This window comes from Podarcis muralis, chromosome 1 (assembly GCF_964188315.1).
Source record: "Podarcis muralis chromosome 1, rPodMur119.hap1.1, whole genome shotgun sequence".
In the NCBI taxonomy this organism is placed as follows: domain Eukaryota; kingdom Metazoa; phylum Chordata; class Lepidosauria; order Squamata; family Lacertidae; genus Podarcis; species Podarcis muralis.
In genome coordinates, this window is record NC_135655.1 from 127,628,776 (window position 1) to 127,647,917 (window position 19,142).

Here is a 19,142-nt window from a genome sequence, read left to right on the forward strand (position 1 = left end):
AGAGGACACGTAGCAGGAGTGATTGCATCAATAGCCCCCCACATTTCACTGTTCCAAAATGAGGCTAGGGCCATGACACAATCCTAAGCCTTGTCAACCATAAAATATCCTAGCGCATTAAAGGATCTGTTGATAAGCAATAGCAAAATTTTAGAGAGATGGGATTGCAATTATTTGCCTCACTTCGACAAAGTTAAAGGGTTAAAGCAGGGGCATTAAGGAAAATGGGCTGTAGCCCTTAAAAAAAAATGCCTGTTATTAAGATGGTTGCAGAATACAGTTTCAGTTGCATCTGATGAACTTGGTGCTTTAGAAACAGATAACCAGATGGTCAGCTTTTCTGTTTTCATCCAAATGGACTCTGACTGTTTTCACGCTGAATCATATTTCTGCTGTTGCCAAAACTGATTTCACTGGTTACTTTAAAAAGCAAATTACTAGCTTTGAGTTGAAAGATGACTACACGTTTGGCTTGCCGTTGACTCTAGAAATGCTGCTCTTGCTGAAAACGTTGGAGTGCTGATTTATTGACTGCATTCACTTGGCACTGGTTGGAATAATAGATACGGGAAGGGAGGATATAACCTTTGCAAGTTTTGAAGATTATGTCTTTCTTAGCTGGTGTTCCCTTAAGTTAAGTTTTGAATAGCTCACAGCTTCTTTTCCCTCATATTTTCCTTTCTGTTACTTGAAGCAGAACAAACCATGTCATGAAGCACATGGCTAGTCATGAGATACATAGTACAAAGAGGAGGATATTCTCCTGCCAGCTATATAGGGGAATATGTGACACTTCAGATGCTCTTGGACTTCAGCTCTTAGCAGCCTCAGCCCCGTGAACAATACACTTTGTATGTTTTATTCAGTCTTTGAATTGTTGCTTGATTTGAATACAGGACATTGGGGAGATTTAGTTAGATGCAGCAAACTGGCTATCCGTTAAATATTTCACTTTGTACAGGGTGACCTGGCATAATGCTACATAATATGCTACATGGTACATAACGCTAAGCCGTGGCTTAGACTACAAACAAGCAAACATTGGCATTTCCAGGCGGAAGATCACGGCCACTGTACTCATCTCGTTCCCTGGTTGCTGTGCTACGTGGCATTAAGACATGGTTTGACTTCACAACTGATCCTGGACTCCTGCTTTTAGCTTATCTGGGGGAAAACCAATCACTAATCAGGGTTTGCCTGTAACAAAAAACCAAACCACGCAGCAGCATAGCCAAGGAAAGGCACTCAACCAGCCACAATCTTCCCTCCAGGAACCTGGTTATTTGCTTGTTTGCACAAAGCCTGGTTTGGCTTCCCATATGTACAAGTGAAGCCAGTATCTTGTGAATATTGTATAGAAAATGTTGATTAGGTAATCTGGAAGAAACCACTTTTGAGTTCACTTGCGTTAGGAAGGGTAAGAGTGGTAAATCGATGGGTTTTCCCGCCCCTTTTCCTGTATTTATATTTGCAGTGGTCATGGTAATCTATGTTAGACTAAAACCAGGGTGCAGTATTTCATTCATATTGGTCAATTTTGGTATTAAAAAATGTGTTCAAAAAGGGCACAAGAAATATCTCCAGACCCTTGGGCACCTAAAAATCTGTTGTGGGCAAGATATCCGCTATAGTGCATCACAACAATTTCCTAAATATACTTCAAAGGTTGAATTGTTGAATTTGGAGAGAGTGATAGGTGGGTGCACAGATTACACTTGCATGTACACCTGTCCTCATTGGCTGAGAAGTTTGTGTTTATAATCTCACCAAACTAGGCAACTTTTTTCTCTGTTGTTGTTGTTGTTGTTATTATAATCTATATATCACCTTATACCCAGATATCTCAGGGGGGTTCACAGAACCAAGATCAACATAAAACACCACAATCTATATAATCAGTGCTTTTTTTCCTAAAAAAAATGTTTAGGGGTACTCTCATTTTCCTACTCATGTTGAAATACTGCCCCTCAATGAGGCCAAACTTAGATTCACAAAATGTGTAGTGGTATGCGTACCCCTGTATATAATCCCTGTATATAAAAAAGCACTGTATATAATCAAAATAAAAACAACCCAATAACACCCCCCCCCCCAATTTACATTTATATGTAAATACTGCTCTCTCCAAGGTCTCTGGGTGGTTTTTCCATGTCATTAATCTGTACAATGAACAGGAAGGGGGGTGGAAGAGGAGCTGCCAGACATGAATGTACTCTGCGCATTGGCCCAAGGTGTGGGAGAATGTCACCAAAGAGAGAATGTCACCTGTTACCTCAAAGTAGTTCATATGAAAATGTTGCATTTCTGATTATTTTGCTTTTCCCTTTCAGTCAACAGATAAGCAACGGGCCCTAGAAGAAACCAAAGCATATACAACACAGTCTTTAGCTAGTGTAGCCTATTTGATCAACACCTTGGCCAACAATGTTCTACAGATGCTGGATATCCAGGCATCCCAGCTTAGGCGTATGGAATCTTCAATCAACCACATTTCACAAGTGAGAAAACTTGTTCTTTCTGTTTGCTTAGTTTGTATCAAGCACCTAGTGTGGTACAGTGGATAGGATGGGACCCAGGTCATAGGGGGGGGGGGGATCCGAATTCAGTCCACAAAATACATTTGATGGCCTTGGACAAATCAACATCTTCACAAGGTGGTTGTGAGGATGAAATTGTACAACCTTCACGTGGTGGAAGGTTAGGAGACTCATAGAGATGTTGCCACAGATACAACTTAAAAAGAATTTGGCTTATCAGTATGATCCGGAAAAACTACCTTACTGCAATTTGCAGTAGGAGGTCAAACTTTCTTAAAAAGTAAGATGACTTGTTTTCTTTTTGCCTTCAAATGGTGTTTATAATGAAGACATTTTGGGGAATAATTCTAGTAGATTGGGAAAAATCCAGGTGGCGTTCATTTCTCCCCTTTTCTCCTGTTACCTTGACTTTTGTTAGTTTAAAATCTTGATCGTCTTTCTAAAATTTGTGATTTTGATATGTATTATTAATGCAGGCAAGGGTAGTATGGAGAATGCAATGTCTTTCTGCTAGGAAATCGATTACTCCTTTTTAAATATGATAAATGTTTGGCCTGGAGCTTTAAAAAAAATAATAACAACTTCATTGTGAAGTCTCAATTCCACTTGCTTAACACTGAATAGGAAAATTTCTTCATAGCCTGCTTTGATTGGAGCAGTCCTTGCCGTTCTCTATTCTACAGTCTCTGTTATAAAACAGTATATGCATAATGGGACATGACTCATGAAGGTTCCTAGCTGGGCTACATGAAGATTTCCAGTGTAACATTAATATACACTGATTATTATGAGTTAGTGAAGGTTAAAAGATTTAAATGTAATTTGTGATTGTGCACTGTAGGTCCCAGTTTTTGGAATGAGTGTTTTGTTTTTGTTTTCTGGATACCCCTACTCTCTGAAAAAAAAATAATTAAAACAATTCTGGACAGCTAAAAACTATTAACTCATTCATGCCAAATGTTGTAAATACTGAAGTGGTATGATTTTAGTAGAGGAGAGTTATGTTTATAAAATTTGTTAGAATGTCCAGTGTATTAATAGTTTAAAGCAAGCTAATAGAGCTTTAATGATATTTGAAAAGCAGATTTTGAAAATTGAAACATTAAAAAATATTTTTGATAGCACTTGTGTAGAGAATAATTTCTCTGCCTTGGTGGTTTTTTAACGAGCTTTTAAAAGACTCTTATGATAAGTTCATCTAAATAGAAGTCTGTATGTGACTGGATAAAGGCTGTATTGTTTTTTCTTTTTTGCTCAGTTAATAGATGTATAGCAATTGCATAGTAGCACTTTATTTTTCTTCACTTTCTAATCTGACTTGCCAGTTTCCTAAATGATCAATTGTGCCAGTGGCTTCCCCATGCAGTATCGTTCTCCACATTCAAGTATAATTTGACCTCCTAGCGAAAGTTGATCTATTGGATCCTGCAAGGAAGCAAAGGCAGCAAAAACTTTTCAAGGGAGATCCTGGTGGTTAAGCCCCATTCATGTTTTTTGCATGCTGCCGTGTTGCAGAATCAGGTCAGGGAATGTCACCGGGTGAGACCCTCGTCTCCATCTCCCACAATGCAACCTGTTGCAAAGCAAAGCTGTAATTGTTTGCTTGCTCAGCAGAGTCTTCCCTAGTAATGTTTGGAATGGCCTTTGTTGGTAGCAGCATACTGTATTTTTCGCTCCATAGGGTGCACCGGACCATAAGGCACAACTAGTTTTTAGGGAGGGGGGGAAATCAAGAAAAAAAAAACTTATCCCCCCCCCCCCAGCCCCAAAGAGCAGAGGACAGGCTTCTGGAGCTGTCAGGGGAAGCCTGGGTTCGCTGCCTTGGCTTTGTTTTTAGCCGCGGGGCTGGGGCTGGGGAAGCCCGAGCTTCCCCCGACCCCAGCCCCCAGAACAGGTCCGGGAGCGGTGGCAAGGTTGCATGCAGCCTTGCCTCCACTCCTGGAGCTTGCGGGGCTGGGGGCGGGGGAAGCCCGGGTTTCCCAGCCCCAGGGACCACACATTCGCTCCATAAGATGCACAGACATTTCCCCTTAGTTTTTAAGAGGAAAAACGTGCGTCTTATGGAGCGAAAAATACGGTAACTGTAACCATTTGTGTAACATAAGAGGAGATAGCTTTACGGAAGGAATCTCCTGGGATCCTAGCCTGGTGCTGCTGATCTACCACCTCTTCCTGTACAAACATTGAAGCATGAGCAGTATGTGTGGTTCATGTTTCTGGAAATGACATCTCTGCCAGGACATCTGCTCAAGTTACTTTTTCTAACAAGCATGGTAATGACCACAACAATATATGCCATCTATCAGTCGTCAGAAGCATCAGAGGCTAGCTTTTAAGTCTTGCTATGTTTACTTACTTACCGTATTTTTCCGTGTATAAGATGCCCCCATGTATAAGACGCCCCCTATTTTGGGGGACTCCAAATTAAGAAAAACACCCCTCAGCACTACCCATGTATAAGACGAGCCCCAATTTTAAACCTAATTTTTTGTTTAAAAAACCTAGTCTTATACTGTACACGGAAAAATATGGTATATAGCATTAATAGGATGCTTTTATGGTAACATTCCTACTTAATTCAGACATTTTAGATTCCCCCATTCCATTTAGGCAAATATGAAAATACTGTACAGTATATCTGTATAAGGGATGCAGGTGGCGCTGTGGGTAAAAGCCTCAGCGCCTAGGGCTTGCCGATCGAAAGGTCGGCGGTTCGAATCCCCGCGGCGGGGTGCGCTCCCGTTGCTCGGTCCCAGCGCCTGCCAACCTAGCCGTTCGAAAGCACCCCCAGGTGCAAGTAGATAAATAGGGACCGCTTTCTAGCGGGAAGGTAAACGGCGTTTCTGTGTGTGGCTCTGGCTCGCCGTTGCTCGGTCCCAGCGCCTGCCAACCTAGCCATTCGAAAGCACCCCCAGGTGCAAGTAGATAAATAGGGACCGCTTTCTAGCGGGAAGGTAAACGGCGTTTCTGTGTGCTGTGCTGGCTCGCCAGAGCAGCGATGTCACTCTGGCCACATGACCCGGAAGTGTCTTCGGACAGCGCTGGCCCCCGGCCTCTTGAGTGAGATGGGCGCACAACCCTAGAGTCCGTCAAGACTGGCCCGTATGGGCAGGGGTACCTTTACCTTTATATCTGTATAAACCAAAAATTCTGATATTAAATGAGAATAAATATAAATTATATTGGAACTTAGGGGAAAATTAGAGTTATAGTAATGACACCGACTAGCTTGCTTAATGTGTCTTAAATAAATTCATTTTACTGGTCATTAATCTCTAATATTTTAATTCTTTTATGCTCGCAGACAGTTGACATACATAAAGAAAAAGTGGCCAGAAGAGAAATTGGCATCTTGACCACAAATAAAAACACTTCAAGAACTCACAAAATCATTGCACCAGCCAACCTGGAGAGACCAGTTCGCTATATTAGAAAACCTATTGATTATACAATCCTAGATGACATTGGACATGGGGTGAAGGTAAGTGGTAATGTGGAATAATTCTGATTTATGAGTCTCCCTGTATGTTTTCAGAATGCAAAGATTTGTATGCAGGACTCCTTCCCAAACGGCAGCATGGTCCTTTTTACTGAACTCCTATTATTCCTTCTGTATCTCAGTCTTTAAAAAAACCAAAAACCCAGCCTCCCTGCTTTTCTGGCTACTTGTGATATCTGTATTTTGAGAAATGGGTAGAAGGCTTTCAACATGGGAAAGAAAACATTTGGTGCCATTCCCTTCCTTTGGATTCGGTTGTCAAACAGTACCTTTGTGACAACTGGGTATGTCCCTCTCCCTTTTCTGTTTGCATGTCCCAGATGTTGTCATGACCCAGATAGAATGCCACCATGTGTGTGCCATTGGTCCCCAAGATCAAAGATTTGCATGATATGCAAAAGCTAGGGACTAGCTTCCTGTTTTCTGTACCGGGAATTTTTAAATTATGAGAATAAATAAAAATAATAGTTAGGCTTCAGTCTGCATGTAGTTCTAACAGCCCTTGTAGCTGAGTCTAACAATGCTAAATTGTGAATCAAGTTACATGTGCAGTTTGTCTGCTTGTTTTGTGCAGATACACATCTGATTGCATGTTCAAATTTTGTTCAGATTCTTGCATGTCTTTTCCTAAAGTACCCTTTCCCTGTGATATTTTTGCAATTCGTTAGGCATATCTCAAGAGTAATGTGAATAAGAATGATTAGCAAGGCTTACAGCCATTCAGTCAGAACATTGCAGCAAGATAATGGCATAGTGGCATGCCGTTTTATTTATTTCCTTGGGAATTATTTGAGCTTGCAGAGAAATAAATTTGTAGTGCAACCCTAACCATACCTACTCAGAAGTAAGTCCTATTGAATTCCATGGGGCTTACCCCCAGGTAAGTGGGGTTAGGAGTGCAGCCTTAGTTACTCATTTGATGGCTCCTGAACTACAGGCATTACATGCCTGTTTACATTTCAAAAAAGTGGAGATAAAACTCATCAGTGAAGCCATAATGAATGTTTAAGTACACAAATATATTCCAACATTCTTCGCTTGGAGGCAAGTGTCACTTTAATTAGTTAACTTCACCGAAAATGCACAATTTTTGAACAAGTACTAGTCTTAAATATTGATGAATTTGAAACCTATTCTATAGTGCCTTTTAAAATGCATGTCTATAAGCTTTTCAGATTCTTACAAAGCTGAAATTGCTGTACCAGTTGCACTAATGTTTACCCTTGGAGTGCAGAAAATGTAGTGTCTCTTTGATTTATGGAGTTACATTCTCTTTTCAGCAGTGTAAATATCAAGGAGACAAGTAGTGCATGCACACTGTATTATCTGAAAGGGAAATTCTGAATAAAAAACTTTTGAAGAAGAAAGAAAAATGCATAAACAGTATTTACAGTGTTATACTATCTTTAATCATTAAACCTTTAAAAATGTGGTAATCAATTGTAGAGCTCTTTAAGTAGCCAAATAAAACCTAATGCTGATATTTAGAGATTTTAGTTCAATTCCACTCTGAATTAGCTGCTCTGCATATATTAGTTTTTTTGGTAAAAACATAACATTAAAAAACCCTTGGTTTTTACAATTATAATACAATTAAATTATTTGTAATCACTTCACGAACAATCTGGTTTTAAAGGTTATTTTGAAAAAAAAGTTCTGCAGAGCAATGATATAAACCATGTCTATGAAAATCTTTTACAAAAGTTTCTTTTTGTTAGCTACATCTCACAAGTAGAGTGCATAAACTGGACCCATGACTGGCTTATCAAGCAAAATTGATGAGGAAAAAAAAGTTTTGGATTTTAATTTAATAAATCAAAAATAGTAATGTGTATATTTGATCAAGTAGTGTATGCAGTTCCATGAAACCTCCTTTAATGATGTTAGGTGAAACAGCAGAAGGCTTGTGAGAACATCTATATTGGGTAAAGTTTGGTCACACTCATTGTCTCTGATATTGAATGGGAGTTGTGAAATATGCCACACATACAATTAAAAAACCCAAAAATTATTATTTCTCAATTGGTTGAAATTGTACATGCAGTAGTTAGATTTGCTTCATATTACTCTAAATAATTTTTTAAAACTTATTCCATGTAGAAATAAGATGTTGGTTGCCGGAGGTTGTTTCATGGGCGGGTTAATAGTGGCTCTCTAGCTGTCTCTCATGAAATAGTGTTTGAAACATTGAGTGCTGACCTTGGAGTTAATAGTGTCTTAAGATGGTTCTAATAGTCGCTTTATAAATTTCATCTCGAAAACCATTACATATTCTGCTTTAATCACTCTTTCTATGATCTACTGATACATTATTTTGTTGATGCTAAATGCTTAACTTCTTTCTTTTCCCCCCTTCTCTCTTCATATCCTGAAGTTTCAACTAACCTTTCAATGCTTTTCTTCCTTACCTCTTTTATTTGCTTCATTTATGCATTAAGTGGTTGCTTAGATTTAAGGTAAGAAACGACAGGGCTGAATTTCATTCTTATTCTTCAGACTATTACATTCGGGGAGAGTGATAATTTCTGGTGGGTGGGGTGGGAGGGAATACCACCTTGAACACTATTCTTTGGTCTTAAAACATTTTTTAAAGCATAACAAAATGATGACCATAAGGATCTGGATAATGGATGATTTTCATGATAAAAAAAGATATATATTTGTGACCTCTGATCTCCCCCTTTTTATCCTATATATGATGTGATTTGATTACTTTTATGAATAGTGCTTGAATTTGCAAGCTTGCCTGTCTTGAAAAATCAAAAGTACAGTGGTACCTCGCAAGACGAATGCCTCGCAAGACGGAAAACTCGCAAGACGAAAGGGTTTTCCGTTTTTGAGTTGCTTCGCAAGACGATTTTCCCTATGGGCTTGCTTCGCAAGACGGAAACGTGTTGCAAGTTTGTTTCCTTTTTCTTAACACCGTTAATACAGTTGCGACTTGACTTCGAGGAGCAACTCATAGCACGCGGTGTGCGTCTCCGTAGGGGCAAGAACGCGTGAAGGCGGGTTCTGAGGAAGAGGGAGCTTTGTTTCGTCGAAAAATAGCAAGGCGCGCACACTTCCCTCCCCACAACTCCCAGTTAGGGAGGCCAGGCTCCGGGGCTCTCCGGACGGGGCTCCTTCCGCCCTCCGCGCTCGCCCTGCGAGGGGCGCCCCCTACCTGCATCTCCGCGCTTTCCAACCCGCGACGTCGACGGCTGCGGCAAGTTTGCCTCTCAGTGTGTGTGTGCGCGAGTGTGTGTTCTCCTCGCCCCGTTCCGCTCGCGCGCTTTTGGCTGGCTGGCCGGCTGCAGCAGCAACAGGGGCAATAGGCATCCACCGTCGCTGACGCGGCTGGCTGGCTGGGGCTGGATGCGCCCCTCTCCGCTCGCGCGCGGGCGGCTGGCTGGCCGGCTGCAGCATCAACAGGGGCAATAGGCATCCATCGTCGCTGACGCTCCCTCCCTTCCTGCTGCCCGCGACGGGCAGACAACTTTTAGGCCGGTAGGAGTTTTGACTACCGCGGCGACAGCAGCAGCAGCAGCAAGACAGCGCTGACTGTAGTGCAAAGCGTCAGAGCAAGGCGAGCCGAACCGATCCCGGGGGCTCAGGCAGCAACCTCTGCCCCGCCTCGCCCCACGCCTGCCTCTCCCTCCCTCCCAAGCACCCCCCTTTTTTGAGGTTTTTGAAGACTTTGGTGATTTTTGAAGCTTTTCCAAAACTTTCCCGACACCGTGCTTCGCAAGATGAAAAAACTGCAAGACGAAGAGACTCACGGAACGGATTAATTTCATCTTGCGAGGCACCACTGTAATGTGGGGCATGATTTTTTTTATGATAAAGTGATGTTTACCACTTAGCCATTTACAGCCCACTTCTTGGACTGCCAATCTGGGACTGCCAATCCTGCTAGGAAATACGTATAGTATTTACGTTAGACTGTTATTGCAAGTCAGTACACTGGCACAAATACAGTGGTGCCTCGCAAGACGAAATTAATCCGTTCCGTGAGTCTCTTCGTCTTGCGGTTTTTTCATCTTGCGAAGCACGGCTGTTAGTGGCTTAGCGGCTATTACCGGCTTAGCGGCTTTAAGAAAAAGGAAACAAACATCGCAAGAACTCGCAAGACGTTTCGTCTTGCGAAGCAAGCCCATAGGGAAATTCGTCTTGCAGAACGACTCAAAAAACGGAAAACCCTTTCGTCTAGCGAGTTTTTCGTCTTGCGAGGCATTCTTCTTGCGGGGCACCACTGTAGCTATGCTCAAATAAAAAACGTAAACTATATTGTGAGACTGCCCTTATTTACATGGATTCCCCCACACTTTGTAGCTTTGAACAGTGTTAGGAAGAGCTTAACATTTTTCTCAGTGTTGTCATGCTTGAATACATTCATACATGTCATGGTGTTTGCAATATAGAAAAAGATGGGCATGCCTAAATTCCATTGGAAATCAATCTGATTGAAATGCTTGATGGTATTTAATCTGTGATCCGACTCTTTTAGAATTGCATCCAAAGACATTTTTAAAATTCAGTTACTTTTAAGTGTGCTCAAGGGTTTCCGTCATCCAGTGGGTTTCTGGTTTTTTATTGGAACAACATATTCTTTCCAGTCCTTGACATGTCAGGAATTAGTTGTTGTGCAACATATTTGGTTTGCCAGCTCGGAAAAGCACATTGCAGATCCCCCTGAGCACATGGAGCTAATTGTGTAGCTCCCATTGGAAAAGCAGCGGAAGATTTTGAAATCTGGTTGAAACTAATTAGAAATGTAAAGATCAGGTAATTGATTGTTCACTGTGCTTAATTATACTAATAATTAAAATGTAATTTAACATAAGGCAACCTTCTTCAAGTTTGGAAATGTGGAGCATGCTGTCCGGTGTCATGAGAAACAACTGTAATAGGGAAGAACTAAGCCAAACTCGGGTTTAGGAAATGAAATTATTCCTAACTTGCTCTGCATACTCAAATTATTTCCAGCAGCTTCATATCTTAGCTTAGATGAGGGATTCTTTAAGGATAGGGAAAAAATAGCTTCTCATAAAAATGGATCAACATTGCACAATTCCTCCATCTTAAATATTTCTGCATATGTGTTTACTGCTTTCCAACATCACTTTAGGAGTTTGAGGGTAGGTGCTCAGTTGGAACTGAAGTAACAAGCAAGCAGCATTTCTTACCCCTTTTTCTGAGGACAGCATTTCATCACTGGCATTCATAGTCATTCTAAGAATGCTATGAAGAATAATTCTCCCCTTCGTTTTGTTAAGAGCTGGATTACCATAGAATCATACAGTTGGAAGGGACCACTAGGGTAATATAATCCAGCCTCCTACAGCGCAGGAATCTTTTGCCCAACATGGGGCTGAAACCCATTGAGACTAAGAGTCTGAGCTAGACTGAGTGGAATTGTCCATATGAAATTGCTGTTGAAGTCCAGCTTGGAACATGTGTCACCAACACCCATTCTTATGAATTAACCAACCCATAATCTAGCCAGTTTATCTATACTTGGAATCTGCCATCTTCTGTCAGTGATTGGCAGGTATCTCCAGCTAGTTTAAAAAGCAGCCAGCATTAGAATCGTTAATGGATCCCTCATCCCTGGCTCCTTGATGCCTACTTAATATGTTGTCTTTCATTACTTTAAGAATATAATCAGATTTCAGGAAGAGCAACCTATCAGTCTTCAGAAGGTAGTTAAGAAGCCGTTTAATGGTCTATGGAGGATACTTTTAAGAATGTGTTATAGCTAACGGTTGTCATTTAGGAAAGATGCCAGTCTTACTTAGGAGTAAGTACTATTGAATTCAGTGGGACTTGCCACTTGCGTCTAGCATTCTAGTTAACTGAACATAGCTAGAGACAGCATGGTATAGAGTTCTGAACTTGGATCCTAGACATCCACATTCAAATCTTCACTCACACACAAAGCTAATTCGGTGTCCTTGGGCTTGTCAAACTCTTTCACCTTCATCTGCTTTGCACAGGGTTCTTGTGAGTATAATATGGGGAAATTTCTGTGTATGCTGCCCTGAGCTCCTTGAATGGGCGGCATACAAATGTGAGGCAATGATTGAAGGTGATAAAAAAATATATCTGATGTAACTGACCATGGTAAGGAGCTCTCAGCCCCCAAAGCAGATATGTCACTCTCACCTTAGTTTTCCAAGTGTCTTTGAGCTGAAAATGGTGAATCCGTTTGTGTGCCCATGCCCTTAACTGGTACAAATTTTGACAAAAGGGGGTGCAATGCAGAAAGGGACTTCCCCTTGATATATTTATTTAATTCCATTTATGGACCAATTATGGACCATTTATGGACACGGGTGGCGCTGTGGGTTAAACCACAGAGCCTAGGGCTTGCTGATCAGAAGGTCGGTGGTTCGAATCCTCGCGACGGGGTGAGCTCCTGTTGCTCAGTCCCTGCTCCTGCCAACTTAGCAGTTCGAAAGCACGTCAAAGTGCAGGTAGATAAATAGGTACCACTCTGGCAGGAAGGTAAATGGCGTTTCCGTGTGCTGCTCTGGTTCGCCAGAAGCGGCTTAGTCATGCTGGCCACATGACCCAGAAGCTGTATGCCGGCTCCCTTGGCCTATAAAGAGATGAGCGCTGCAACCCCAGAGTCGGCCACGACTGGACCTAATGGTCAGGGGTCCCTTTACCTTTACCTTTATGGACCAATAAAAACATTCCACTACTAGGCTGACTGCAGAGGCGTACACATTCTGCATTTCCAGTGTTGAGCCTCCTCAAATCCTCAAAATCCAAGTCTTCTATCATATTGGCCCGGTGGCCAATATGATGCCCTGCAGATGTTCTGAACTACAACTCCCATCACCCTGCCCATGCCAGCTGGGGGTTGGAATCACAACCCCTGAGGAGTAGCTTCTCAGATGTAGCCGGTTTTTGTGTGCACTGGAGCACATATGTACTGTTTGTCAGGTGTTGCAATTGAACCAACCCCGTGCGCAGATCCTTTGTTCCCTTTGCCGGGTTCTTGGTTTTGGGTGAAGTAGGAAAGCCTCAGCAGTTGCACAGACTTTTTCCCCTACTCCTCGTGTTTGGCCACCTCATTTACTTAGGTGAGAGAAGAGGGGCTGCTGTGGGGAAAGGAACCCTTTCCCTCTGTCCCGGACCCTGGAAGCAGCAGGGTCCATTGGAAATGTTCCTCCCGCACCCCCCACTGTTTACACTAATGCAAAACACCAACCTAAAATCTGCAGGGTATGCTTGAAGGCCACTTTGATACCTATTGCTGAAGAATTTGTATTTGCTGCTGCCTGTGCCACACACACATTTAGTGAGGAAATGCTGTTTTCATTGTTTCAGCAGTGCTTTCCTCCTTAATAATTCTGCATGACATGCGAGCAATATTAGATTATTGCGAGCGAGCTCCTAAAGCAGTTGGGTGAAGGAGAGATGATGTTTTGAATTTTAATCAAGGGAAATATAAAAAAAAAAGTGTAATTGACAAAGACTGTTCTCTGTTTGTTGAAGCTTCACAGTTCATTCTGAAGATAAATTAAGAACCTCTTCTTTCTCTCCCCTGCTTTCCAGTTATTGAGTTCGGGAAAATACATATATATTTGGGATTCTTTAATCTTTTCATTTGCACAGACTCCCTCCCCCCTTTTTACCCCTAGCTTCTTGCCAATCTGGATACTGTTAAATCAAAGCCGTGTAATGAAAATGGCAAACATCTTAGTCATTTCTGGCTTCTAAAATAGCCATGTAAAATCAAAGTTGCTTCTCTTTTAATGTCAGGCATATGTGCCACAATCCTGAAACCTTTTCAGCAATGCTAAGGGTTTGATCGTCCCCACAGAAACTTTTGCTTTCATTTCTTAGAAGTCTAAAATATATTGTCATTTAACAAGCTGCTTTTGAAAAATCCTCGTGTCAAAATCAGTTTGTGTGTTGTGGAGCTGTTACGCTGTAAAACCCAAGCTCCAAACACAACAGGGCTTATTGTTCCCTAGATTGTGACCACGGAAATGAAATTGAATATGGTGGGCTTCCTTCCTTCGCACTTGCATCCTAAAATGACACACACGTGATACTGCTTACATTTTGTAATCTATATTAGCTTTTTTAAGGCTTCTTAACTTGTTGCGGTGTTCACATTCATGCTAAAAGTGGCCACATGAGTTTTTCCTCTTTATGTGTACATGCGGATGATCTGTGGCCAATCATGGCTCCTGTTGTAGCAGAGTGACTATATCTGCTTCAATGACAATGGCATACTTTGACTGTGTGAAGTAGCTCTCAACCTATTTTAAGATAAATTCTTGTTCTAAATGCTGTGATTTTTGTGTGGAAACCCCACAAGGTCACAGAAATTTTCATTGCACCTCTTGCGGAGGACAAAAGCCCAGTGATTTTGAGAGGTTGAGTCACACGCAATCCTAAAAAAAAGAAAGCATGGAGTTTACCATATTTTTCTTTGTATATGACTAGGTCCGCCCCTCCCCATGTCAAAATTCAGTGGGCGTCTTATACATGGAAAGTGCAGAGGGTGGACTGGCGATTGGTTGTTGCCTCCCAAAATAGCGGTCGTCTTATACACGGGGGCATCTTATAGATGGAAAAATATGATATTTTTTAAAAAAGCATTTTACTAGCTTGCCTTTTAGTGTGTATCAAACCTGGATAAATATTACCATGCCTAGTAGTGAATCTTGGATATTGTATGTAGAAAATGCAGTGTAGTGATCTCGAAAATTTATCCAGAAGAAAAAGTGAAGGCATGTTATTTAGCTGCATTTATACAACCATCCTGTAACAATCATATGGGCCAGTTATTGGGGACAGACAGACAACTTTTTGGATCCAACTTTGAAATTTGAAAACTTAGTATTCCCAGATTCAAAGATCTTTCAAGGTTGAGGTGTCTTTTCCATAATGTTCCACCTCATGCTCCATGATGTGGTGGGCGATCCTGTCTTGTAAAAGTGTTGCTTTTCAAAATATGAAATTTTAGATTCATAGTCCAGGGATAAGGTAGCTTTTCTAGCAGCGCGCGCGCATACACACACACACACACAAACTCTTTCCATACACAAACACAAGTATTAGTTTTCCCATGTTTGTGATTTACGTGGAAACAAGCAGTGAATTTTTTTTTAAATCAACCCACCATGATGCTGATGAACACAAAACATTAAATTATTCATACCTTGCATTTGCATCATCGTAAATGTAATTTGTCATCAGCATCTCATGAAACAGATCAATAAAATGGCTACCAATCCTTAAAAAATGAGGTGATCTATGACAGAAATAACTCTTGATGATATAGTCTTTCTTTTATACACAAAATGTCACTTCTTTTTTTAAAAAAAATAAGGCCATATTTTATTAGGGTGGTGTTGCAAGTGAAGCGTCATTTCATATATGAAGTTGATTTATGAAAGTGCTTAGTGCAGATAGAAAGTGTCCAAATAGATACTTTGGGGAAAAAAATCTTTTGGGAAAGGCTGCAGTGTTTGGACTATAAAGCAGAAAGACCAGGCTTCCTCAACCTCGGCCCTCCAGATGTTTTTGGCCTACAACTCCCATGATCCCTAGCTAGCAGGACCAGTGGTCAGGGATGCTGGGAATTGTAGTCTCAAAACATCTGGAGGGCCAAGGTTGAGGAAGCCTGTGAAAGACTGTATGGGACCAGCAGAAGCGCCCTTGAATGACAAGGACGAAGGGTGCAGAAGCAGCAATATTCCTACTGCTACACTGGCTTCTGTTACTTTAGAGTAGACTCTTTTCAGTAGAATGAGATAGTCACCAATACTTGGCCAGGTCTTTGCATCCCTCTTGGGAAGTGAGGATACCAGATTATTTCTTAAATTGAGCTTTTAGGATTTCCCCTTGTGCTTTTGTAATACGTGGTGTAAGAGTTTCACGTTACGTATAACTCATTCCCTGTCCTAGGCACATCAGCTTCATAGACACTGCAGGTTGGTGGCAGGCAACCTTTTGCCTACCCCCACAACCACCCCGAAGTTGCTGGGCCCAAACTCCCATCAACCCTAGCTAGCATGCTCTAGTTGGGTCAGGTGAGAGGAATCAAATGACACCTGCAGGGCTGCAGGTTCCCCACCACTCAGTCAAACAAGAAACAAGTGGTTTCCTGAAATATATATTACCGTATTTTTCACTCTATAGGACGCACTTTTTCCCCTTCAAAAATGACGGGGAAATGTGTGTGCGTCCTATGGAGCGAAGACGCCATAGCCCCGCGACCCTCTCCCTGCTGGAGAGGTGACACGCGGCTATGGCAGGAGCCTCTTCGCTGCGCGCCTTTCCGCTGCTCCCTGACTTGCTCTTTGGGGCTGGTGGTGGGCTTCCCCCCGCCAGCCCCAAAGAGCAGGTCGATAGGAACCTGAAGCCTGGAGAGTGAGAGGGGTCGGTGCGCACCGACCCCTCTCGCTCTCCAGGCTTTCAAGGTAGCCGCCTGACTGGACCTTAAATGGCACCTTGTTTTAGAGGGGGGAAACAAGAGGGGGAAAACAAGAGGGGGAAAATTCTTCCCCTCTCTGCCTAGCGCCTCCTGCCGCTTCGCTGAAGGGGCGCCGGGCAAAGAGGGGGAGAAATTTTTTTCTTGTTCTCCCCCCTCTAAAACAAAGTGCGTCCTATGGTGCGAAAAATACAGTAAGTGCTTTTGAGAGACACTTCATGTGTTGTGCTGTGACAGAGTTGCATTTGCTACCGCTAGAATGTGTAGCCGGGGTTCTGTAGCCAAACCCCTAGGCACGTCCCCTGGACGCATGCAATACAAATGTATTTTTAAACTTTATGTATTATATAGTTCAGGGATATATTGTGGCCCTCCAGATGGGGTTGGACTACAACTCACATCAGTCCTAGCCCAGTGGTCCAGAATCCTAGGAGTTGTAGGCAAATAATATCTAGAGGGCCACAAGGGAGCCACCCCTGATTTGTATTATAATACATAAAGTTTGGAAAGTCTTTCATTTATACCCTACATTTCAGTAAAATATCTCATTTGTATTTCTAGGGAACAAACCACATCAAACCCTGTGGGGCTTACCTCTGAGCAGACGTGGGCAGGATTTGCATAGCTAGAAATGCAGTGAGGGAAAGGATGTTGCCTTGAGCCTAGTAAGCAACGTTTGCCTTGAGATAGGCCCACTTTCCTTGTTGCTGGTGATTGGAAGTTAAATGTGATGGTCTAAAGGCACATGCAGTCAAAATAACTCTTAAACACGCCATAGAACCACAAGTCCTTTGAGCGCATCTTAACTATTGTATGTAGAAATTGCACATAGGTGCATGGCCACTGGGGCTTCTACATTATTATTATTATTATTATTATTGCACATTCCCCTGCTTTTTTAATGTTGCAGATCAGTTCCCAAAGGGTTCTTAATTTATTCTCAGTCGTTGACCTGAAGAGTTCAGTGAGGTTTGCTTTTCTTCCCATTGCCTCTCATGCAGGTTAGTACACAGAATATGAAAATGGGTGGCCTGCCTCGTACCACGCCACCCACCCAGAAGCCACCCAGTCCGCCAATGTCAGGGAAAGGAACGATTGGGTAAGTACAACTTCATGCGCATTGGAAAGGGGGCAGGGTGCAAAAAGGGAAGGTAAAAATCCTTTCTTGCTTTTACTATTGCTTCATGGCTCATTAGTGCCTCAAAATGACATTGTGGGCTTTGGAGGTGTCTTGTCTCTCTCCCCTGTAGGCAGATAGCACATTCATAGCATCGCCAGGAGGTGGAAATAATGGTTGAATATGGTTTCTTTCGGCAGGAGCCTTTTGGGCTTTTGTTTGTAGAGTAGCACTACACTGCTGTACCTAGAAAAAGTAGTGGCCCTGATTATTCTATACGACATGAACAGAGAAATTTCATGGGCCCAGTTAGGTCCGCTGAGAAGCACGGCACCAGCATGTGGAGTGTTCTTATAGGCTCAGTAGAGCCCCGTTTTCTCTCTTCCTCTTCTGACCAGCTAAGTGTGCAGGCACCATGATAGACCAGCGATTGGACCAGGAACTCTCTGCATGCTTCCCCAGTCTGCCCTCTCCTCTTAATGGAAGTCACTGATGCACCAGAGCAGAAGTCACTTACTTTGAGAGGAGAGGGAGAGCTGGCTGGGGACATGGGCGGCATGCAAAGACCTCTCTTTTTTGGCACCGCCTTCTTGTGCGCCGTGAAGGGGGAGTAGGAAAATTGGGCTCTGCTGTGCCCAAGGGAATCCTTCACAGGCGCTGCCCCGGCGGTGGACTGGATCCTGCCCTGTGCATTTTCAATATGAACAGTAAGCAGGAGCTCTACACTGCCTTGCCCAAAGGTGTTTGGTGTATTTCATTGTCTGAAATTGCTTCCATACATATGTTTTTCTTGTGTAGGCGTCACTCTCCCTATCGCACACTGGAGCCAGTGCGTCCTCCAGTGGTACCAAATGACTATGTACCTAGCCCTACCCGTAATATGGCTCCCTCGCAACAGAGCCCTGTTAGGACAGCTTCTGTGAATCAGAGGAATCGCACTTACAGGTATTCAGTCTGCTCCTGCACAAAGTATTAACAATAATTAAGACACATAACACAGCTTTATAGTGACCTGCTTTTAACCCCCCTTCCTCCCTCCAACCCTTCACTTAGAACTTCATAAATTCATGTGATTTCTTGGGAAATCCATTGGGAGTTAGAGGGAAACCATGCTCTTTATGCTACATGTTGTATAATGCAAAGTTGTTTGTCTAGGAAGAGCTTTTTTAAAAGATACACAATTTGCTTGCCGAATTGTGTATTGTAGCATATGAAGTCTTGAATAGAACTGTATCCTGTTTGTTTGTTTGTTTGTTTGTTTGTTTGTTTGTTTGTTTGTTAAAACTTCTATTTATTTGCCTCTCCACCATAAGACGGTCATGGCCGTGCACTGTTTCTAAAATGTGGTGTCTACAAATGAGGGTGATGCTGTCATGAGGCTTTATTGTTACTTCCCAATAAGTTCTGAAACTTGAAATTCTATGCTGAACAGACATTATTATTATTATTATTATTATTATTATTATTATTATTATCCCTATACCTGTAGATGAGACTTTGGTGCCTGTGAAAATGTTGGTAACATGAAAGAGATAGGAAACATGACTGATT

General features: G+C 42.2%; 1 protein-coding gene across 15 annotated transcripts in view; it reads left to right on the plus strand.

The window, feature by feature from the left end:
* Positions 1-19,142, plus strand: part of ABI2 (abl interactor 2) — a 50,136-nt gene that overhangs the window by 17,948 nt on the left and 13,046 nt on the right. For 4 of the 15 annotated variants that reach the window (XM_028701949.2, XM_028701940.2, XM_077918242.1 and 1 more), the window contains exons 2-6: positions 2,331-2,498; positions 5,842-6,018; positions 8,475-8,492; positions 17,476-17,573; positions 18,390-18,536. In XM_028701949.2, the coding sequence (XP_028557782.2) occupies positions 2,331-2,498; positions 5,842-6,018; positions 8,475-8,492; positions 17,476-17,573; positions 18,390-18,536 (608 nt within the window). The remainder of the gene's footprint in view (positions 1-2,330; positions 2,499-5,841; positions 6,019-8,474; positions 8,493-17,475; positions 17,574-18,389; positions 18,537-19,142) is intronic. The other 11 variants (XM_028701967.2, XM_028701973.2, XM_028702017.2 and 8 more) reach the window with 3 other exon arrangements.